The sequence below is a fragment of the Marmota marmota genome, unplaced genomic scaffold (genome assembly GCF_001458135.2).
Source record: "Marmota marmota marmota unplaced genomic scaffold, marMar, whole genome shotgun sequence".
Taxonomy (NCBI): Eukaryota; Metazoa; Chordata; class Mammalia; order Rodentia; family Sciuridae; genus Marmota; species Marmota marmota.
In genome coordinates, this window is record NW_026000229.1 from 9,023,442 (window position 1) to 9,043,051 (window position 19,610).

The window sequence follows — 19,610 nt, forward strand, 5'->3', positions numbered from 1 at the left end:
CCGCAGCCTCGCCACCGCCGCCCCAGCAGCCGCCTCAGCCGGCCTCCACCTCCGGCGAGCAGCCCTCCACCGACACTGCTATCAAAGTGGAGGGAGGCGCGGCCGCGAGCGACCAGATCCTCCCTGAGGCGGAGGTGCGCCTGGGCCAGGCCGGCTTCATGCAGCGCCAGTTCGGGGCCATGCTTCAACCCGGGGTCAACAAATTCTCGCTGAGGATGTTCGGCAGCCAGAAAGCCGTGGAGCGCGAGCAGGAGAGGGTTAAGTCAGCCGGGTTTTGGATTATCCACCCCTACAGCGACTTCAGGTAAGATGCCCGGGTGGGTATCCTGTGGGTGCTTTGAGCGATCTCAGGCATGCTTCCTCTCCCACCCGTTGTCTCCCGGCCGGAGTTAACTTTCCCTCCTTGCGCTGGGAGCTCCAAGAAAAGCCAGGCGCCTCTAGGCTCCCAGACACCCCCAGATCTCCTTCTGAACCTCGCTGGGAACTTTTCTTTTCTCGGGCTCCTGTCTTGTCTCTTCTGGCTGGCATTGGAGAAGGCTGAAAAGGTGTTCTGAGCCTGGCCCAGCCTTGCCTGCAGCCAGGATAGGGCTCTGCCACCTTAAGCCACACATTCCACCTCCCCCCTCAAGGCTGCAGAGTCAAGGTGGCCATCCTAGAGGCGCTCCAGGTCATTTAGCCTGCAGAGCACGGCTGTGAAGGGAGACAGACTTCTTATTAGCTGGGCCAATTCCTTGGGTGCTGACTGCAGACATCAATATCCTCCTGGCACCCTGGGAAACTGCAGCCAGGCCCCTGTATGACTGAGGTCACTGGGGTTTCAGGCCCAGGATGAAAGCCACCTACGTTTTCTCAACCCTAGGTTCAATGCTCCTTGCTGAATGTTGGACCCAGAGCAGGCATCCTGGGCATCTGGCTTCCAGCCTGGTAGTGCAGAATGACCTTGCTTATAGTGGTCAGTGAAGATGCCTGGTGTCCTGACTGATGTGCAGCTGTCCTGTGACCCCAATCTGGTCCAGTGCCTCATCTCCACCAGAGTGGCCCAAGCTTTAGTAACTGCTAGATCTCTCATGTCAGTTGTGGGTCTGCAGGCAAAAGGTGTGACTGCCAGTCAGCTGTCCTGTGACCCTGCCCCCTCCTACATCACCTGAATCAGATGCCACTGAACAGCCGGTGCCAGCTGGGGCCTGTGGGACATATGTATGTAAGAGGGATTGTTGTTGCCTCTGGGGTTGGCATCAGGGATGGCCTTACCCAAGCCAAGGATGAGGTCTTCCATTGCCCCTCTGGGCTTTCCTGACACACCAGGTTGAGATGACAGTCTGGGAAACAGTCATTCTTTTTAGCTGGGTTTCTCTCATTCTCCCTCTCTCTGGACCCTCCCCCCCTATTTGTCTCTCTCACCTAACTAGCCTTCTTGCTTGCCTATAAAAATGAGCATTTTGCCAACCTAGAGCCCTCTTTGCAAACTCCAGGGAAACTGGATTTGTAATGAGAGCAAAGCCATTTTCCATCCAATGAGAGAGATTTCTCTGGTTGGGAATGACCAGTCAGACAACACCGGATGGCTTAAAATAGGTGGTGAATAGAGGCCCCTCTCTCACTCTTTTTTTTTTTTTTTTTTTTTTTTGAGGGACTGCTCTTTCTTTTCTTTTTCTTTTTTTTTTTCCCAGGGGAAGGGTTGGTTACCGGGGATTAAACTCAGGGGCACTCAACCACTGAGCTATATCCCCAGCCCTATTTCGTATTTTATTTAGAGACAGGGTCCGAGTTGCTTTGTACCTTGCCCTTGCCGTTGCAGAGGCTGGCTTTGAACTGGCAAATATCCTGTCTCAGCCTCCCCGCTGCTGGGATTACAGGTGTGTGCTGCTGTGCCCAGCTCTCTCTCTTTCTCTCTCTCCCCCCCCACCACCCCCCAGGGACTGCTCTTTCTAACCCTAATATTCAGGCTTCCCAGAGGGCAAAGAAGCCAAGGGGCAGACTGAGCAAAGCTATAGTCATCAGATTTGTGAGCAAATGCTTGACCCTCCCCTCAGAAGCTGTGTCTGGATTTCCAGTGCATGGTTCCTAAAGAATGAAGTCCTCTTGGCCAGGACTGGGACTTGAAGATCCCAAGCTAAGCCAGGGAGGAGTGGGCAGGAACCATGTCTCCTTCATCTCTCTGGGTGTTCTAAGCTTCTCCTCTGAATACCTCAGTAGTGGCAACAGACCATTCCTGTATCATCCACTTCAGATTGTTGAGGGGCCCTTCCCTCCTGTGCTCAACCCCTGCCTGCCTTTGTGGTAGGAAAGTTTCCTTTTAGAGTTCTTGTCACCAAGCTCATTGCCAACCCCAGGCATGCTTAGCCTCCATCAACAAAAAGCACTAATTCGGGACCTTCTGGGCCCTGGGTCTTGCCCTGCTGGCCTCGCTTATTGGGGTGGGGAAGTGCTAGGACTGGGGTAGATTTCATCCAAAGGAACTTCCCACTTTCCTGTTCTTACCTCTGCCCTTCCTGGTGCATCAGTCTGCAGTCCCCCTGCTGTGGAACCTTCCACTTAACTGCAGGCTGCCTGGGACATGGAGTTGGGAGGAGGGTGGGTGACACAGGGAGAGATTGGATGCAACAGGACTGATAAATGGATAGTGGGAAAAAAGGTCCAACTGGACTTTGAATTTGGGTTGGTGCAACAAGCATCAGGGACTGGTGGTGAGAAGTGTGCATCCCTATGTGCAGCCTTGTAGCTATGCAATGGTGGGTCTGGTGGGAAAAAGAAATCCAAGAAAGATCCTCTCTGTGTATGCATGTCTAAAGGGGTGGTGGTCATACCTCTCCTGACTCTAGGCCAAAATAACTAGCCTCATCTTCAGGTCAAAGAGGCAAGGGCCTGGCTAAGTTGCCTAAGCTTAGAGAACTCATCACACAACCCAGACTAATCTACTCCCACCTTAGTCAGCACCCAAGCATTGGTTCCTAGAGTTTCAGCCACCAGCGTTGGGCCCCTGTATGGAACCAATCATCATTGCTCTCCTCCAGTTTCACCAGAGTTTCTACAAGCATTTCCCAAGCCAGTTGAGGATTTATTCATCATTTTGACGGGCAGGAAGCATTGATCCAGCAGAATTGGTTTAATAAAGAATCGCCAGCAGACCATGATAGATTGAGTTTGTGGTTTAGAGTTCAGAGCTGGCTGTGATGGGCTGCTTCTGGCATCTGTCCTGGGGGAGGAAGACTGGATGCCTTTTCCAGGGCTGGAGTGGACTTGCTATGAGGGACCACCATAACCTGGGCTGTGACTAATAGTAAGCTTTTCTTGACTACCTCTGCTTCTTGTCACCCCCAACACTGTGTCCTACCTACCCACATGGCTCCTCCAGTCTACAAGGACTTTGCCCTCCCCTCCCCTTCTGTTCCCCATTTGCCTTCTGAAACTTATATTTATGGTTAAAGGAAGAGGCCAGCACATGACAATCCCTGAGAACATTGCTCCCCAGGCTTCTGCCTAAGGCTGGCGTGGCTCCTTGGTCCCAAATGGATCCTTCCTTCCTCAGGTGCCATGTCCTAGAAGTCAAGGCTTGGCGGTGGGAACTTGAAACAAATAAAGTGTAGTGTCTAGATAATTCTGTTTTTCCAAGAAGGGGGGAGGGGAGAAAGGGAGTGGGGACAGCAAGGGAAGGTGTAGCTGGTTTTGTTCCCAGAGGCTAGTGAGCCTTTAAGCGTTGGGCTCCAGGGTTGGCCTGGATGTATGTACCTAATTTCTGTCTAAGTGGGTGTCTTGGGGGCTGTGAGGGTGAATGTGGAGGCCAGCAGGGAAGTCCCTAGGCAAGATGTCAGTTCTGGGACTTCTGCTGTGCCCTCAAATCTAGCTCAGCCTTGAGAATGGGGGTAGGCAGAAGCTTGGCTTTTCTCATTCCCCTGCCTCTACTATCTCTTGGCCTGAGCCTCCTAAAGCTGTGAGCAAGGGAAGGGAGAGGAAGGAAGGGCCTAAAATATCTTTACCTTGGGGCAAAAACAGCTGGGCTCTGAAATCATGGACACTGGTACAATGGCCTAGCAGGTCCTAGGTATTGTCCTGACTTCCTGGTGCCAGTCCTGAAATACACTTATTGTCACTGCTTATCTCACATCACCTCTCAGCCCTGTCTGCCAGGAGGCCCTGCTTGAGTTAGGAGCCTTCTTTGAGCCTCAGTTTTCACACATAGAAAATGGCAAGTTCTGTTGCCTTTCCCTATGTCAACGGTGGGTACCACCTGGAGGTAAGAAGTCATAGTGAGCTGCCCTCTTCTCCTGGTCCTGAGCAGAGCTGTGGTGGTACAGTGGGCAGCTGGTTCTCTAGCTGTGAAGCACCGCCACCTCACAAGACTGGGGCTGGTGAAGCTCAGGAATTGGTGAAACCGAGAGCCAAGACCCTCAGACAAGCTGGGTAGAGAGGCCTGGTTGTCTCTGTGGCCAGGCTCCAGTACTCTGGTTTGGCGGTAGCATGTGGGGCTAAGGGCTGTCTTCTCCCCTGCCTGGCCTTGTCCCTTAGTACCTCAGTGCTATGGCTGAAGATCTTTAGCCTGTCAGGTAGCCTACCTTGCATAGGGAGCTCCCTACAGTATTGGTTTGTCTGCCTGTCCATCTTCCCTCTTCTCCCAGGCTTTAAGGCAGTCCTATTGTGAGCCACACCTTCCTGACAACACTGCTTGGGTCACTCTGGCCACCATCTTCTGTCCCTCACTGGCCACCTCATTGCATTTGGTTGAAGCTTTGTTTGTTATGATGCTGCTTCTCGCTGTAGCGTCCTCCAACTCACCCGAGGATTTTGTTGAAATACAGACTCTGATTTCAGTAGGTCAGGGTTGGGATCTGAGACTCTGCACGCCTGATAAGCTCCCACTGATAAGCTCCTAAGTGGTGCTGCTGCCGCCACTGCCCCAACTAGGACCAGCACTAGGCTTAAAGTACTGAGTTTAAACCTCCTGTGCTTTTTCTGTACTTGGCCTGAGTCCCCTGAGGGCAGATCCTATGTCTTCTCCCTTTGGTTTCAGAGCCCTGGGCCTCCAGCACCAAGCTCAGAGTGGTGGGTGAGTGCTGTGACCTGGGTGCAGCCAAGCCGCAGAGGTCTGCTAGCAAACTTGGGGATGTGAGATTCAGTCTGCTTCTCTTCCCTTCCTGCACTGCTGTGTGAACCCTGCTGGCCCTGGATGCTGGTTTCTGGAGTAGGGGTGAGCAGGGAAAGCCATGTGGCTTCAGGACAGTTGTTAATTTATCTCATGTCACCACTTTCTCAGCTTCTGTTCCATCCAGTGGACCAGAGGGCTTGTCCTGGTTGGGGGAGAAGGGACCGGTCATACGGTGACTGCTGTGCTGCAGTGAGATTCCCAGAAAGGAACATATGTTGTCTGTAAGAGAGTCCCGAGGTGACAGGGCAGGGGAGCAGGTGTGAGGTGGCTCTGACAGTGGCCAGTTGGGAGGAAGACAGAGGCATTTGGGAACAGCAGCTGCCTTAGCACTTTGAGCAGGGACTTGGCCCCAATCTTATGTGTTCTTCTTCTGTCCCAGAGTCTGCCCAGCAGCCTCTCCTGTGGGCTGGGCTTGCCTGTCACTTCTCCCTGCCCCCTCCTACCTGGAAGGCACCAGTCTCCATTCAGATGATGGGGCTGACAAGTGTCATAGCAGCCCAAGTGGCCCTTGTGCCAGCCACAAGACTGGCAACCGTGAGGGAATTCACCCAGATCTGAAGGTCCTGGCCCAATCCCTCTAGGGGCTTGTCATATAACTAAAGAGGCAGCAGCTCCAGCTTGGCTCAAGGGCTCTTACAAAGCTGCTACTGCCAGTTTCTAATTAATAGAAGGGCCACTGAGGCCAGCCAGGCAGTCCTGCTCTAGCCCAGGGGATGCTGAAGAATCCATACTTTCCAGCCAGAGAGGGCCATGGAAGGGCAGGGGCATTGTCTTGGCTTCAAAGAGGATGTTTTCTGCCAGCCAGGCATCTTTACTGAGAAAGCATTGCTATGGCCCTGGAAATCTGTGGTCCCAAGGGCCAGGAAGCCACTTGGAAACACTCTCTACTATCAGCACCACTCAGAACTGAGGCGGGAGGTGAGCTCCATCACTGACTGTGCTCAAGGTAAGACCCAGAGAAGTACCGAGATCAGAGCTTGCCAGACAGCGTCCTGTGGGCCAAATACCCCAAACCCAGAGGTGCTGTGTTTGGCCAGCATAACGCATTAACAAATCTGAGCCAGCGTTTTAAAAGGGAAAGATGTAGGGGCTGGGGTTGTAGCTCAGTGGTAGAGCGCTTGCCTAGCATATATGAGGCACTGGGTTCCATCCTCAGCACTGTATATAAATAAATAAATAAATAAATAAATAAATAAATGTATGTCCACCAACAACTAAAAATATATATTTAAAAGGGAAAAAGAGGTAATATAAAAATATGGTTTGGGGGCTTCTTTTGAAAAAACTAGAAACTCTTGATGGCTCTGGCCTCACATTCCCACACCACAGCTAGCAGCTCGGGGAGACTAGAGGCTGCTCCCTTTAAACTGGCTTTTGCTGTCCAGTTTGCCCACAGATCCCAGTTGTCCCTAATGTATCTGTTTGTCTTACTCCCAGCTGTGTCACCTAGTCACCTGAACCCTGCAGGTTTCTGAATGTGTAGTCCTCCACTTGAGGTTCACAGACCGTAGCCACTAACCACAAGGCACCTGCCATGGGCTGGCAGCTTCACATATCTTGCTTATCACTCTTCACAGTGGCCCCCCAAGTAGTTTTATTGTCCTCAATTTATAGATAAGGCTCTGACAGGGATGGAGGAGAGATTGCCTTAAATTATATCACTGTGAAGTACCAGAACTGGAATTTGACCCTGGTCTCTCGGACTCTGAACTCATATTTGTCTTTCCTTTTCTCCCTTCCTCCCTCTTCTTCTCACTCTCTCCTCCTCTTTTAATTTTGTTACTTTTTTTTTAAAAAAAAGTGTAATTACATGATTAGATCAAGAAAATATTCTCCTGAGAATTAAAACATTGAGGTGGGGCTCAGCAAGGGGGTGGTGGTGGACGGTAGGCATAGGAAATTGATCAGGTCTCAGAATCCCAGATCTGGAGAGGCTGTAGCAAGCCCTGGCCTAGAGACCTTCTTGTATAGAGAGTGGGCAGAGAAACAGAGAGGGATAGTGACTGGTCCAAGGTCACAGAGGAAGTCTAGTCAAAAACAAAATCAGAACCAGTTGGTTACATCATGTGTCTACAAAGATCTTAAAGCTTAGGTTCCTTCCTGGCTTCCCACTTGGAGGGTTTTCAGAGAAGGCTTTTCCTGGTTGGTTTTGTCACTTGAAGCTTCTTATCATCCCAGCCTCACACCTATTTTTCTGGACTAATAGTATTTTCAGGGTCGCATCATAATTTAGGTTTGGGCTGGGTATGTATGTTGCTCAATGATAGAGCACATGCTTAGCACATGGAAGCCCTGGGTTCAGTCCTAGCACTGTAATAATAATAATAATAATAATAATAATAATAATAATAATATCATCATCATCACATGATAAGGGAATCTTTCCATATCTGAAGATGTGGAGTCTGGGGGCTGAGCCATGCTGCTTGAAACCCTAGTCCGATGGCTGCAACTCCTGGGGTTGTAAGCCAGGATGACTGCCAACCTGCTCCTTCCTTGGCAGGTCCTAACTTCTGTGGAGCCCATTTTGGTTTTTGAAGTGTATCTGGGTACCACCAATGCTCCTATTCCTGGATGAGAATGATCAGGGCTCAGAGGGGAGGGGGACAAGTAGCCAGTAGTATCTGTGTTCTGTCCACCAGAGAAATAGATGGTCACTTTGTCTATTCATTATATCCTTCAGAGAAATGAGGATAATTGGTCAGTGGATTAGGACTCAGCATGTGACCAGACCGTGGTCAAAGCTCAGTCTCTAATGAAGATGGGGTTCAGTGTGTAACCAAGATCGGGACTCAATCTGAGGCTGTGACCAGGGTCAGGCTTAGTCTGTGACTAGGGTCAAGACTCAGTTAATGACCAGGATCAGGGTCAGTCATGACTAAGGTCAGGGCTCAGTCTGTGACCAAGATAAGGTCCTGGTCCAGGGTCAGGGACTGAAGTCCTTGAACAAATCCTTTGGACCAATCTCAGGGCCCTCCCTGAGGCTCCAGGGTCTGGGGCAGGTGGGCTTACTGCCCCTGTCCTACCCAGGGCCCACCCCTTCAGGAAGCCCTCCCTGCATTCCCTGAGCTTCCATACCCCATGGTATGTGAGCCAGCTACCTCTGCTTCTCTCTGGGAGGTAAAGTACAAATTATAAATAAACAACAGTGCCCCTGCTGCTGCCCATGCTGGAACCACCAAATCCCACACGTGACCACTCCCCGCCCCACTCTGCTTTCTCATTGTTGGGTCTGGTGTCTGGTATTCCCAGCCAGGCAGCAAACTCAAGGCACCTGCAGAGCAGTGCTCAGGGCTGGGGACACGAGGCGTACCAGCTCAATAGAGGAACTCCCTTCGCCCGGCTGCACCCCCATCTCTGGGCTACCACAAATTACAGAGCAAGCAGCAGGGCCTCCAGGTCTGATCACGGCAGCTGCGGGGGCCTGATAATTGGCTGCTGATGATTTTGTGTCTGTCTAAGCATTTACCCATGTGGGTGGAAGTGTTATGTCTGTGTGAACGAGGCTTTCAGAAATTAATATGTAATGGGACTGACTTAAGCATTGTTTTCTGGGCTTGGAGAGGGGCAAGCAAAGGGGGTCATGCCCCAGGAGACCATATAGTCCATTCTAACACTGTGTCTGTGATGGGGAAGGGGGACTCACAACAAAGGGGAGGATAGGGTTTCATCTCCTCTTGAGGTACCCAGGTCTAGTCTAGGGGAGTATAGACAAGTGATAGACCTGTGTGAATTGATAGTTAGGGGAGGCTTCCTGGAGGAGGTGGATTTGGGCTGGATCTGAAGGAGAGAGAATCATTCTACACACTTTCTGGAAAGCAGGTGTCTGAGAGCTTGAGCTAAGAGGCCACTTAGTTGGGGAGGATGTTGGCAGACACTGAGGGCAAGTTACTCTGAACCATCTCTCCTTAAGTTCTGTCCTTCACCCCGAGGGTTCTATGTCCATGGCATGGTCTCCCTGCCATGCTGCCTGAGCACTTTGGTCTTTGCAGCCTAGGGGAGCTCTCAGGCCGCAGTCCCAGGTGTGCAGCCCTGGAGAACACTCCTTTCTCTTGCCCTACTAGGCCTGGGAGGCAGGTGTTGCTGCTGCCTTAGTATCACTGAGCATGTGGCCAGGAGCCCAGAAGTAATTACCCTGTGGTTCCCATTGAAGGCTGGAGCAGCCCCTATCAATGATTAACATGAATCCCAGTCACTGGAGTCCCCAGCCACAGGCTTTTCCCACCTACAGTTTGTTAGAGGACGTGAGGCATCTGTTCCCTTCCCCAGGGACGGGAACGACCCTCAGTCACACAGATCTCATAGATATCATTAGAAGGTCCAGCAGAAAAGCCTCTGCAGACAGGCCATCTTGTTGCAGCCCAGAGACTGGTCCACCTGGAGCCCTGGGGCCTCCCATCCTGAACTGGCCTAGCTTGTGATGACCCCCTCCCACTCTAGAGTTTGCCCCTCTGACCCTCATCCTGTTCTGCCTGGTGACTTCAGCAAACTCCTTTCCTCTCTCCATGTCCAGGGTCAGGGTTCAGTCTGAGGCTGAGAAGAGAGCAGAGCTAATTGGACAAATAGGTATTGAACCCGTAATCCTGACCCCATTAGTGCAAATTGAGCTGGCAGGGCAGGGACAGTGCTGCCGACCAGTAGAGCTGATGAGAATCTCCTTCCTCTTCCTGGGGATTCTGCTGAGGCCCAGCCAGGCATGACCCTGGAGCTACACAGCCTCCATAGTCCTGGAGCAGATGGGGGATCCTTTACCTATGGGCATCTTACTGCTGAGGTTTTGCCAGCCCTTAAACTTGAGGAACCAGGTGGGGTCTCCTTGGTCGTGTAGTTACACACCCAGCTGCCCAATTATATCATGGCCCCTGTAGAGTGATGGTTATTCTTTCTTTATTCCCTGGACATCCTATCCAAGGACTGACAGAGCAGAGACCTAATGAAAACAAGCTGAAATGTTGCACTTCTTCAAAGAGCCCCAACTATGCCCTCCCAGCTCCTAGGGGTCAATTCCTAGGGGCTCTTGAAGCTTAGACCTCAGAAGAGTTCAGTGTTGAGCACCCATGGAGACCCCAAGTCATACTGGAAAGTGTGCTTGGAGGATCCCTGTGAGACACGTCAGCAGAACTGTCCACTATGGGTTGGCAGAAGAAAGAAACTGAAAATGCTGTCTCTCCTGCCCCAGAGGCTCTGGGGAGGCAGCTTCTGGGGATAGGGCCGAGAGGACAGCCCTGTGAATCAGAAGCCAATCATGTGGTCTTAGGTGAGGCCTCACTTTCCTGTACCTTGCTTTCCCCAGCTGAAAACGGGACTGAAGAGGGGCTGGGTTTTAGCAAGATCTCAAAGCCTAAATTGGCGATTCCTGCAGAGTTCCCTGGGGGCTTTATATAATCATGGTGCCTGGGCCTCCCCAAGTTAGGCTTGGCAGGTACAATTTTGGAAAGCACCCCAGGTGATTCTGTTTCCGTCACTTTGGGAGCCCATGAACTGGGGCATCCCTATGGCCCTTCCTGTGTTAACAGTCTGCAGTTTTCTGATGGCTCCATGTGCTTCCGCCCTTCAGTGGCTCCCCAGAGCAGGTGTAAAATCCTGACTTCTGGGCCCAGCATCCAAGCCCATTGGTGATAGGCCCACCTCTCCAGGGAGCTGTTCCCCTTTCTTCCATACAGGTTGTTAGGAATCAGAATCACAAAAATGTGGGGCTGGGCGGGACCTCAGGGAACATGGCCCTTGCTCAGCTTCTTTGTTAGACTGTGTTTTCCTGGAGAGAAGGCACAGAGACCCACCCAGCTTCGTGTCTTTGGAGCCCATACACTCCCCGGGGATCTTTATTGCTTGACCTGCCCTCCCCCATCTCAGAAGAAGGGGGGTTATGTATAGCAGTATTTAGCTCCCCTTTATGGGGCAGCCCTCCCATAGCTTCCTCATCGGCCCTTCCGTGACCAGTGCTGACTGGACTTAGAACATTCTGCCCCAAATCCATCCCCAAGCCGTATGTTGCAACGCAAGCCTGCTTCCTCCTTCACACTGGTGCACTGGTGGCACCTTCCAGCGTGAGCAGGTGAGCTCTCCTACCTCATTACCCCAGAGGTTGTGCTCACGTGCTACTCCACAACAATATCTATTTTTGTTCCATTCGCCTGAGTGGTAGAACAGGAGGTTCCTGGGGGAGTGGTGTTTGAGTCTTCTCTGAATCTTGAAAGCTGAGCTGAAAAGTTCTTCAACTGCTTGTCTTCTCCCCAGTTTTCCCCAGATGGTCTTGTCAGCTGGGCGAAGCACAGAAGAGTTAGGCTATTAGCTTGAGGGAACACAGCATCTTGGCAGCCTGGAGCATTATAGAGCAGAGCAGATGTCCCCTGCTGTGCAGTTTGAGAATGTGTGCTCCCTCTCGCACATGTACACATACACTAGTGTGGGTCTTTCTGCACAGACTTAGGGACTCCAGAGGTCTCGGTCCATCAGAGAAGTGATGGATTGTTACCTTGAACTGTTCCTTTGGCCAGCTGTGCTGTCAGGATGGTGCAGCTACAATCTTTTCCTTAAGGAATTCTCTTCTACAACTTTCAGGGCTCTTCATGGTCCCCAGAAGAGTCCTGACTTTTTAGTCTGGTGTTCAGAATGCCCTCCATCTTCTCTTCAGACCCATGTCAGACTGGTGGGGGAATCTGAGTTCTCTGAGGTGCTTCCTTCCCTTAGCAGCTTCCACCCACTCAGCTGCCCCGGCTGGCCTCTAGCCTCTACACTGAGGACTCATGGAATCTGGTGTGTCTTTAGAGGTTGTCTAGGTTCATTCTCTCTAGAACCAGTAGGGAATCTAAGAGTCAAGACTTGTTCAAGGTCACACAGCAAGTTAGTCCCCATCAGAGACTCCTTCCATGTGTGGCATGGGCCTCGAGCCACAGTGCCGACCTTCCTGACCCATCGACACCCCGGGCCCCACTCCATCTCTGAGGCTTTGGTAAACAGCAGGCCATGCTGCCCTCTGCTCCTGCATCCATATCCTAAATCCTGGCTGAATTTCTCCTCTGGTTGTCCCCAGCCTATGGCCAGACAAGCTCCTCATCTCATTCCCCAGCTTAGGACCCTGTTTCTCATGGAGCTGGCCTGAGTCCTCACCCCTCTGTGGAGTGGGTCTGCCCTTCCCCAAGACAGGGCTGCTTGAGGTGGGGCCAGTCCATCTCTCTCAGAATTCTCATAACCCTCAGTCCGAGCCCTGCATCTTAGTGGTCACAAAAATAACTATGATGATGATGATAATGGCTAAATATATCAAGTATTTATGCTATAGAGTGTGTTAGAAATACCATCTTGTTTCCTTCTCCCAGAGTCCTGGGACATGGGCATTAATGGTCTCATTTTGCACATGAGAAAATGGGCTTGGAGAGGTTAAGTGACTTGCCCAGGGCTGCACAGAAGTGGCCAAACCCTGGAGCAGCCTTGTCATCACTGTGGAGCTTATTAGCAATGCTGCTGTCAGGCTCCACCCCACACCTACTAAAGCCCACTAGGAGGATCCCTGAGTGTTCATATGTTCAGAGGCACTACACTGTGTGACAGAAGGGTCGCAGACATGGAAGAGAAGATCAATCACCCTCAGACAGCTCACTTTCTCCCTGGAAAGTAGCCAAGATTAGCCCTCAATGTATCATGACAGGCTAGGACCTCGGCCCAGGTCAGAAAAGGGCCAAAGAGCTAGGGGCATAGGGTCATTTGGAGTTTTAAAAAAAACAACAACAACAAATCTTGTTACTCAAAAGAACTATCATCACAGAAAAATTAGAAAATAAAGGTATGTCAAAATCCAAACCTGCCTCCACCCCCAGCCCCCATGAACCAAGCACTTGGTGCCGCTGGCTTTAAATCTAACTGTCTGAGGCAGCCTCTGGCAGCCCAGGGAGAAGCTACCTGGGAGCCCTGTGATTCTGAGTCAGAGATTTTGAGGTGGGTTAAAAATAGAGCCCTGGTGGCTAGGCAGTGGTGGGAGGAAGAAAGCAATTCATCTATTATAGTGGAGGGACCCTGGGGTCAGTGAGGGGAGGCTGGGCAGGAAGGAGGCAGTGGTGGGGGGCAGGAGGGTGTGTGTGGGTATTCTGTCTCCAGTGATCTATGCAGGTCAGGCTGGAAACAGTCTCAGCCTCAGTTGCCATCTTTAGAGAGCCTAAAAACAAAGGTAATGGAAAAGGATGGATGGGAGAAATTGAAGACACGGACAAGAGAGGGGATCTCCCATAAGGTCCCTGGGGAGGAAAAGGGGATGGTATAAAGCAGGTTAAGTGGAAGAGATCCTGATGAGGATGAGGGATACGCAATCAGGTCTGGTTGTGGAAAGCGGAAGCGGACATTCTGGTGGCTTCCCTCTTCTCTGTGGAGTACCAGGTGGTGTCATCCACTGATGGTGAAGGGGAACATGGCAGTCAGTCTCAGAGCTTTGAGGTGAGAGGCAGTCATCTGAAATAATTGCTCTGGAGAATGGGTAGGGAAATTAGCTAGAGGTTCCTGGGGGATGGACCCGCAGTGGCAAGTGCCCGACTGCATTTGGACATTCCATGAGAATGTTGAGGCACAGGGAGCTAAAGGAACTTGGGTATTTAGTAGAACTGGTCTGAGGTTGTGGTGTTTTCTGCAAAAATCCCATACAATCTGGCCCGGGGTTCTGGTTTTTGAAGAGGGCTCCAGAAAGGCAGGGCATCAGGATTAGTGTATTAGAGAGGTGCGTGAACTAGACCATTATGTCTGGGGTGAGCAGATTACAGGAAGACAGGCCGGCTCTTTTGGGGAGGATCTGAGGAGTCAGCAGACTGTGAGCTCCCAGGACACTGCAGGATAGATGAAGCCCAGCTGCATGAGAGCTGGGCAGGAAGGAGGCTGGAGGGGTTGGCTCACCTGAGACTGCAGAGATGGAGCAAGGGGATGTGGCGACGTGGTCCAGAGTGTGCAGCTGGGATGGATGCCTGGCATGGAGTTGTTAGAGTCAGGGCTTTGAGCTCCCAAGAGCTGGGGGTTGTCTGCGTCGATGATAGGGAGTAGAAGTCACTCAGGGTGATGGCAGGATTTGGCATGGAACAGAAGGTTGAAAACCAGGTGCCAGTATTGCCGTGGTCCCTGAGGGTAGCAGATGGATGCTGGAAGGATGGCCAGCAGATGACAGGATGCCCAAAGGCTCTTATAGACCTTTCTACCATAGGAAGGAAGTGGCAGCAGTAGGGAGAGGGGACAATGCTGACTCACCCCTGACCTTGAGGCATGAGGGATTTGGGAGAGTGATGACCTTACGATGCAATTAAGGTTCACTTAAGGAGAGAAGCAGAGGGGTTAGGGAGTAAAAAAGTTGAGATGGAAGAGAACACAAGAGAGAGATTAGGGAGGGAGAGGAGGAGGAAGTGGAGGCACAGAGACAGGGAGTAATAAAATATCATTTGCCAGATTCATATTTCTGTAACATAGTTAGAAAGTGGGATTCTATAGTCAGCTTATTTGTGTTTTAATTCCTTTTAAAATTTTTTTTAGTTATAGGTGAACACAATATCTTTATTTTATTTTATATTTTTTATGTGGTGCTGAAGATCGAACCCAGTGCCTCACGCATGCTAGGCGAGCGCTCCACCTCTGAGCCACAACCCCTGCCCCTGAATTCTTTTTTATTTATTTATTTTTTGGTACCAGGGATTGAACCCAGGGGCATTTAACCACTGAGCCACATCCCCAGCCCCTTTTTATTTGGAGACAGGGTATCACTAAATTGCTGAGGCTGTCTTTGAACTTGGGGATCCTCCTGCCTCAGTCTCCAGAGCCACTGGAATTATAGGCATGAGCCATCATGCCCAGCTTGCATTCAAATTCTTGATCTACCACATGTAACAAAGTTCTCAACTTTGCATGCCTCAGTCTCCTCATCTGTAAAATGGGCATAATCACAGTATTTCCTTCATAGGGTTTTATGAGGATTAAATATATCCAAAGTGCTAAGACTAGTGCCTGTCAAACAGTAAGTGCCAAACAGAATTTGACTGCTGCCCTCCTCCATTTACATGGTCTTTATTATCACTTTGGGTGGTATCTTCATTGGTCCCGGAAAACCAAAGGCTAGATCACAAATGGAGGGGAATATCCCAGCTTTCATCTTTTTCTCAGACATGAAGATTCCTGGGTTATTAGGTTCCATGGTTTTTGCAGGGGTTGGAATGAGGGTCATGTGTTACCTGATGAAGGGTACGACATTTGCTAATATAGACATACAAGCCCAGAGTAGGGAGAAGAGGGAAGGAACGTCAGGGTTCCAGACGCAGGAGCCCAAGCTTTCTTCAATAATGGTGATTCACCACAAGAGTTCAAGATAGGGGCGACTTCATCATAATTTGGAAGTAAAATGCAGACAGTGTGTGAGTTGGAGAGAAAGAGGTTGGGGCTGGAGACCAGGCAGGAAATGGGTGCAAGGGTCCAGGTGAAGAGCAGATCTGGGCCAGATCAGTCAGAGGGAGATTCAGAAATCACGATGGAAGAAGCCAGGTGAGACTTGGTAGCTTTCGGGGGGACTTGTGGTGATGGGTGGAAGGTAAGAGAAGGCTCTGGGGGGGTTACTTGAGATTTGGAGCCCAGGTGATTGAAATGCAGACTGCGCTGCCCTCCAGGGGGACAAATTTTGCAGGCAGGTGGGAATGCAGGTCTGGTGGTAGGAGTGGTGTCTGACTAGAGCTGTCCACTCCGTGGGAGCGGGAGAAGATGGGCATTGGGTGTGCTGCTTGTTTTGGAGAGAGCCTGGGGACCATGGGATCTGCCCCTCACTACTTCTCTCCTGGGTATCCAGAGCCCAGCTGTGGCCTTCTGAGCAAGATTCCTGTCAGGTTAGAGAGCCCTGGGGTAGAGGAGGGTCCTCTGGCTTTAAACAGAATGAGGCCTTGGATTCAGGCATTTATGAACTCCAGTATGTCTGAGTCTGGCTGTCCACTGGTTGATTCTTTATCAGTACATGACACTGCCACCTTGGTTACATAGCTTGGATTTTGGGACTTATTCACAGGTGATTCTGGGGCAGAGCATTGCTAGGGGAGCACTGGGTATCTATTTCAAGGCTTTGGGAATACTACTATTTCTTCCTTCATGGGTCTTAGTTTTCTGTTCTTCAGAATGGGTGCAAATGTTCCCAATTAACTGACTGCTAGTGACCAAGGTGCTTTTTTTGGGGGGGTGGTGTGTGGCACATACTGGAGATTGAAGTCAGGGGCCCTCGTCCACTGAGCACATCCTCAGCTCTGTGTTTTATTTTATTTAGAGACAGGGTCTCACTGAGTTGCTTAGCATCTCGTTTTTGCTGAGGTTGGCTTTGAACTCACCAGCCTCCTGCCTCAGCCTCCTGAGTCTCTGGGATAGGTGTGTGCTACCACACCCAGCTCAAGTTGCTTTTAACATTTTAGAGGTGTACTACATCCCTACTCAGGAAGTACCTCAGAAGACTCCAGGATCAGGAAGGTAGGTCCCTTTGCATACTCTTTGAAGCCCCCACTTCTCCTGTCTCTGAGACAGGGGCTGCATGAGAAACATGCCAGAAAGGCTTGTCTTCCTCCTGCCTCCCACTGAGGTGCCTGATACCCTCAGACTCTAGAGTCCCACAGATCTCTCTGAATCTTGCCTCTGTTCCTAATTAGCTGTGTATCTTGGGAAAAGACTTCTCTTTGAGCTTCAGTGTCATTATCTATAAAATTAATAGCAACCATAGTGTTGGTGTGAGGGTTAAATGAAAAAAATTCATGGAAAACACAAAGTAAGTGTGATATTTTGGGGTCTTTTCTTTTTTGGGTACCAGGGCTTGAACTCCCAGACACTGAACCACTGAGCATTCCCTGGTCCTTTTTATATTTGATTTAGAGACAGGGTCTTGCCAAGTTGCTGAGGCTAGCTTTGAACTCACAATCCTCCTGCCTCAGCCTCCTGAGCCACTGGGATTACAGGCATATGCCATGGCCCCTGACTGGGGTCTTTATGAATAAAGGTTTTTCTGTCACCAAGGAGCCCCTGATAAAAAAGCCCAGACACATTAAGGAATCACTTGAGAGGGTTATGACCATCAGAATTGAGAATGAAGATGGACTAGGGAGCTGAGGATGCCAGGGGGAGGCTCTTGCCAAGTTTCTGGGGTTGGACCTGCAGAACAGGGCTGGCAGGCGTGACGGGCGCTGTCCGTGGTGCTGAACACAATTCTTGGCTCAGGCCTGCCCAGGCTTTCAGAGATCTGTGCAACCATCTGGCAACGAGCAAGGAAGGGTAGTCCACAAGGCCAAGGGCAGCTTCCAAAGCCTGAGTCCTCTCACTCCATTTAGAATCACTTTCCTGACTTCACCCTTCTAGACCACAGGAGCCCACCTTTTGGATGCTGGGGCTGCATGGGATGTTTTTCACATCGCTGCCCAACTTGCCTTCCACCCAAGCCTTAGCCTCTGATGGGATCATGAATTTTCGGGTTATTGCATCTGGATGCTGGAGTAAATAGGTTCTGTTATCTGATTAATCAGGTATTGTGGCCCCTGCCGTCTGTCACTGGCTTTCCTGAGTTTATTAGAGGTTTCCCTCCAATCCCATTCCCAGTAGATGCTTTGCTTTGTCTCTTCTCTGAAAAATTTAACTTCCATATCTCTCATCTCCTTCCTGAAAATCTGTTGGTTTGAGTTATTTATTCACTCATTTCATAACACCGAACAAAGGCCAAAACATTTACATATAACAATTAACTTCATTCTCTTAACAAGTTTACTAGTTAGGTACTGTGATTATCTTCATTGAGCAGATGAGTAAACTGAGGCAGGGAGAGAGTGAGTGATGGAGCAGGAGTGGAACCCAGGTGGGCTGGCCCCAGAGCCTGTGCCTCTTCCCACCAGATTATGCTGCCCCCTCAAGCAGCTCTGTGAGGCTCCCAGACAGTGATTTGTGGAGACAAATGCTCTGGTGTTCCGACCCCAGCCCAGACTAGGCACCAGAAATAACTTGAGCATCTGGAAACTCAAGATTGAAACAATTAGTCAGAATGTAAGGAAATGGGTGTTTTTGCCTTTCGTAATTTGGTTTTATGAAGACCACTAAATGCAAACATTCTCCTGTTAATTACTGTCTTGAATTTGGTCTATAATTGAGAGAACTAGAGCTGGGGGGAGCGAAGAAACCCGCTGGAGTGGCAGGCCTGCCCAAGTCAGCATTCCCAGCCGCCTCGCACACCCGATCTGTTAATTTTAGAAACTCCTCTAGCCTGGGCATATTATTAGGTTTATGTACAGAGGACCACATGGCCCTCAGTGGCTTCTCTATGCCACAGTTTTTTTTTTTTTGGTTTGTTTTCTTTACCCCAAGAAATTAAATGGAAAGGAATGACGGTGGTGTGTACATAGGGGTGTTTGTGTACTGTGTGTGTGAATGGGGATACCTGGACGTGGCTTCTAATGAGTATATACAGCTGTCTTGGAGTGACATGTGTGCAGCTGGACAGAGAGTGTACACAGCTCAAAAACACCCCATGGAAGCTGAAACCATTCTCCTCCAACACTCTTTAGGGGATGTGTTCTGGGTGTATTCTTTGCAGGAGGGTGTGATGGCTGGGGTGTGGCCCCAGACCTTCACTGGGTTGTCCCAGTAGCCATAGGGATATTGGAGCTGAAGAAGGGGTGGTGGGTCCTGGAGAAGGGAAGAAGCAGACATTGACATCTGGACACCAGCCTTAGAATGAGAAGTTTTGGCTCCTCTGAGGCCCTGACTTTCAAAGGAGCTGCTGGAAGCTGCCTTTGCAGAAGCCGCCGTTCCCTGAGCAGTTTGACTTGGGACAGCTGTGTTGCCTACCTTCAGTGAGGTAGGCCCTGCCCTTTCCTTGACTCACAGCATCATTTTGAGTCTGCCAAAGAAAACAGTTTGCTGTGAAGTAATTTCTTTGCAAACCTGGAACTCTTTGGGCAGGAACACTTCAGTTTGGGGGGGAGCCCTCTGAAAACTTGAAGAGAGGGAGCTCGTCTTTCTCCCATTTAGTTCCTTCTGGCTTCTCTGCCGTGGAGAGTGAAAGATGGCTGAAAGGTTATTTATTCTGGAAGAAGGTATGCTTATTTCTGCCTGACTCATACCTTTATCTGTCTCTGTGTAATTGTCTGAATTAATAGTAGAGAGAAAGAGCTCTGCGGTGCAAGTTCTCAGTCTTGGGACCAGCCCTGGGATGGTTGATGCTTGGGTGGGATCTTTGGAATGATTGGCCTTATCTTCTAGATGCAGGGTCGGTGCCTATCTGTACTGTCTCCACACTCCAGAAGGCCCTCTGCTGGACCAGGTAGAATGATCACCCAACAGAGATGAGTTGACTTTATACATCTTCACATTGCTCAGCTTCTCAGAGGCTTTGCCCTGAAGATCCCTTTGACCTCCCTGAGGAAGGACTTGCAGGTGCTTTGAGGCCTTAGGACAATGATGCTGGAAGCCCTGAGCTGGTCTCCCTTGATCGCACTGAGTG

General features: G+C 50.4%; 1 protein-coding gene across 1 annotated transcript in view; it reads left to right on the plus strand.

The window, feature by feature from the left end:
• Hcn4 (hyperpolarization activated cyclic nucleotide gated potassium channel 4) overlaps positions 1-19,610 on the plus strand; it is a 44,687-nt gene that overhangs the window by 732 nt on the left and 24,345 nt on the right. The window contains exon 2 of the mRNA XM_015480059.2: positions 7-304. Coding sequence (XP_015335545.1) covers positions 7-304 — 298 coding nt within the window. The remainder of the gene's footprint in view (positions 1-6; positions 305-19,610) is intronic.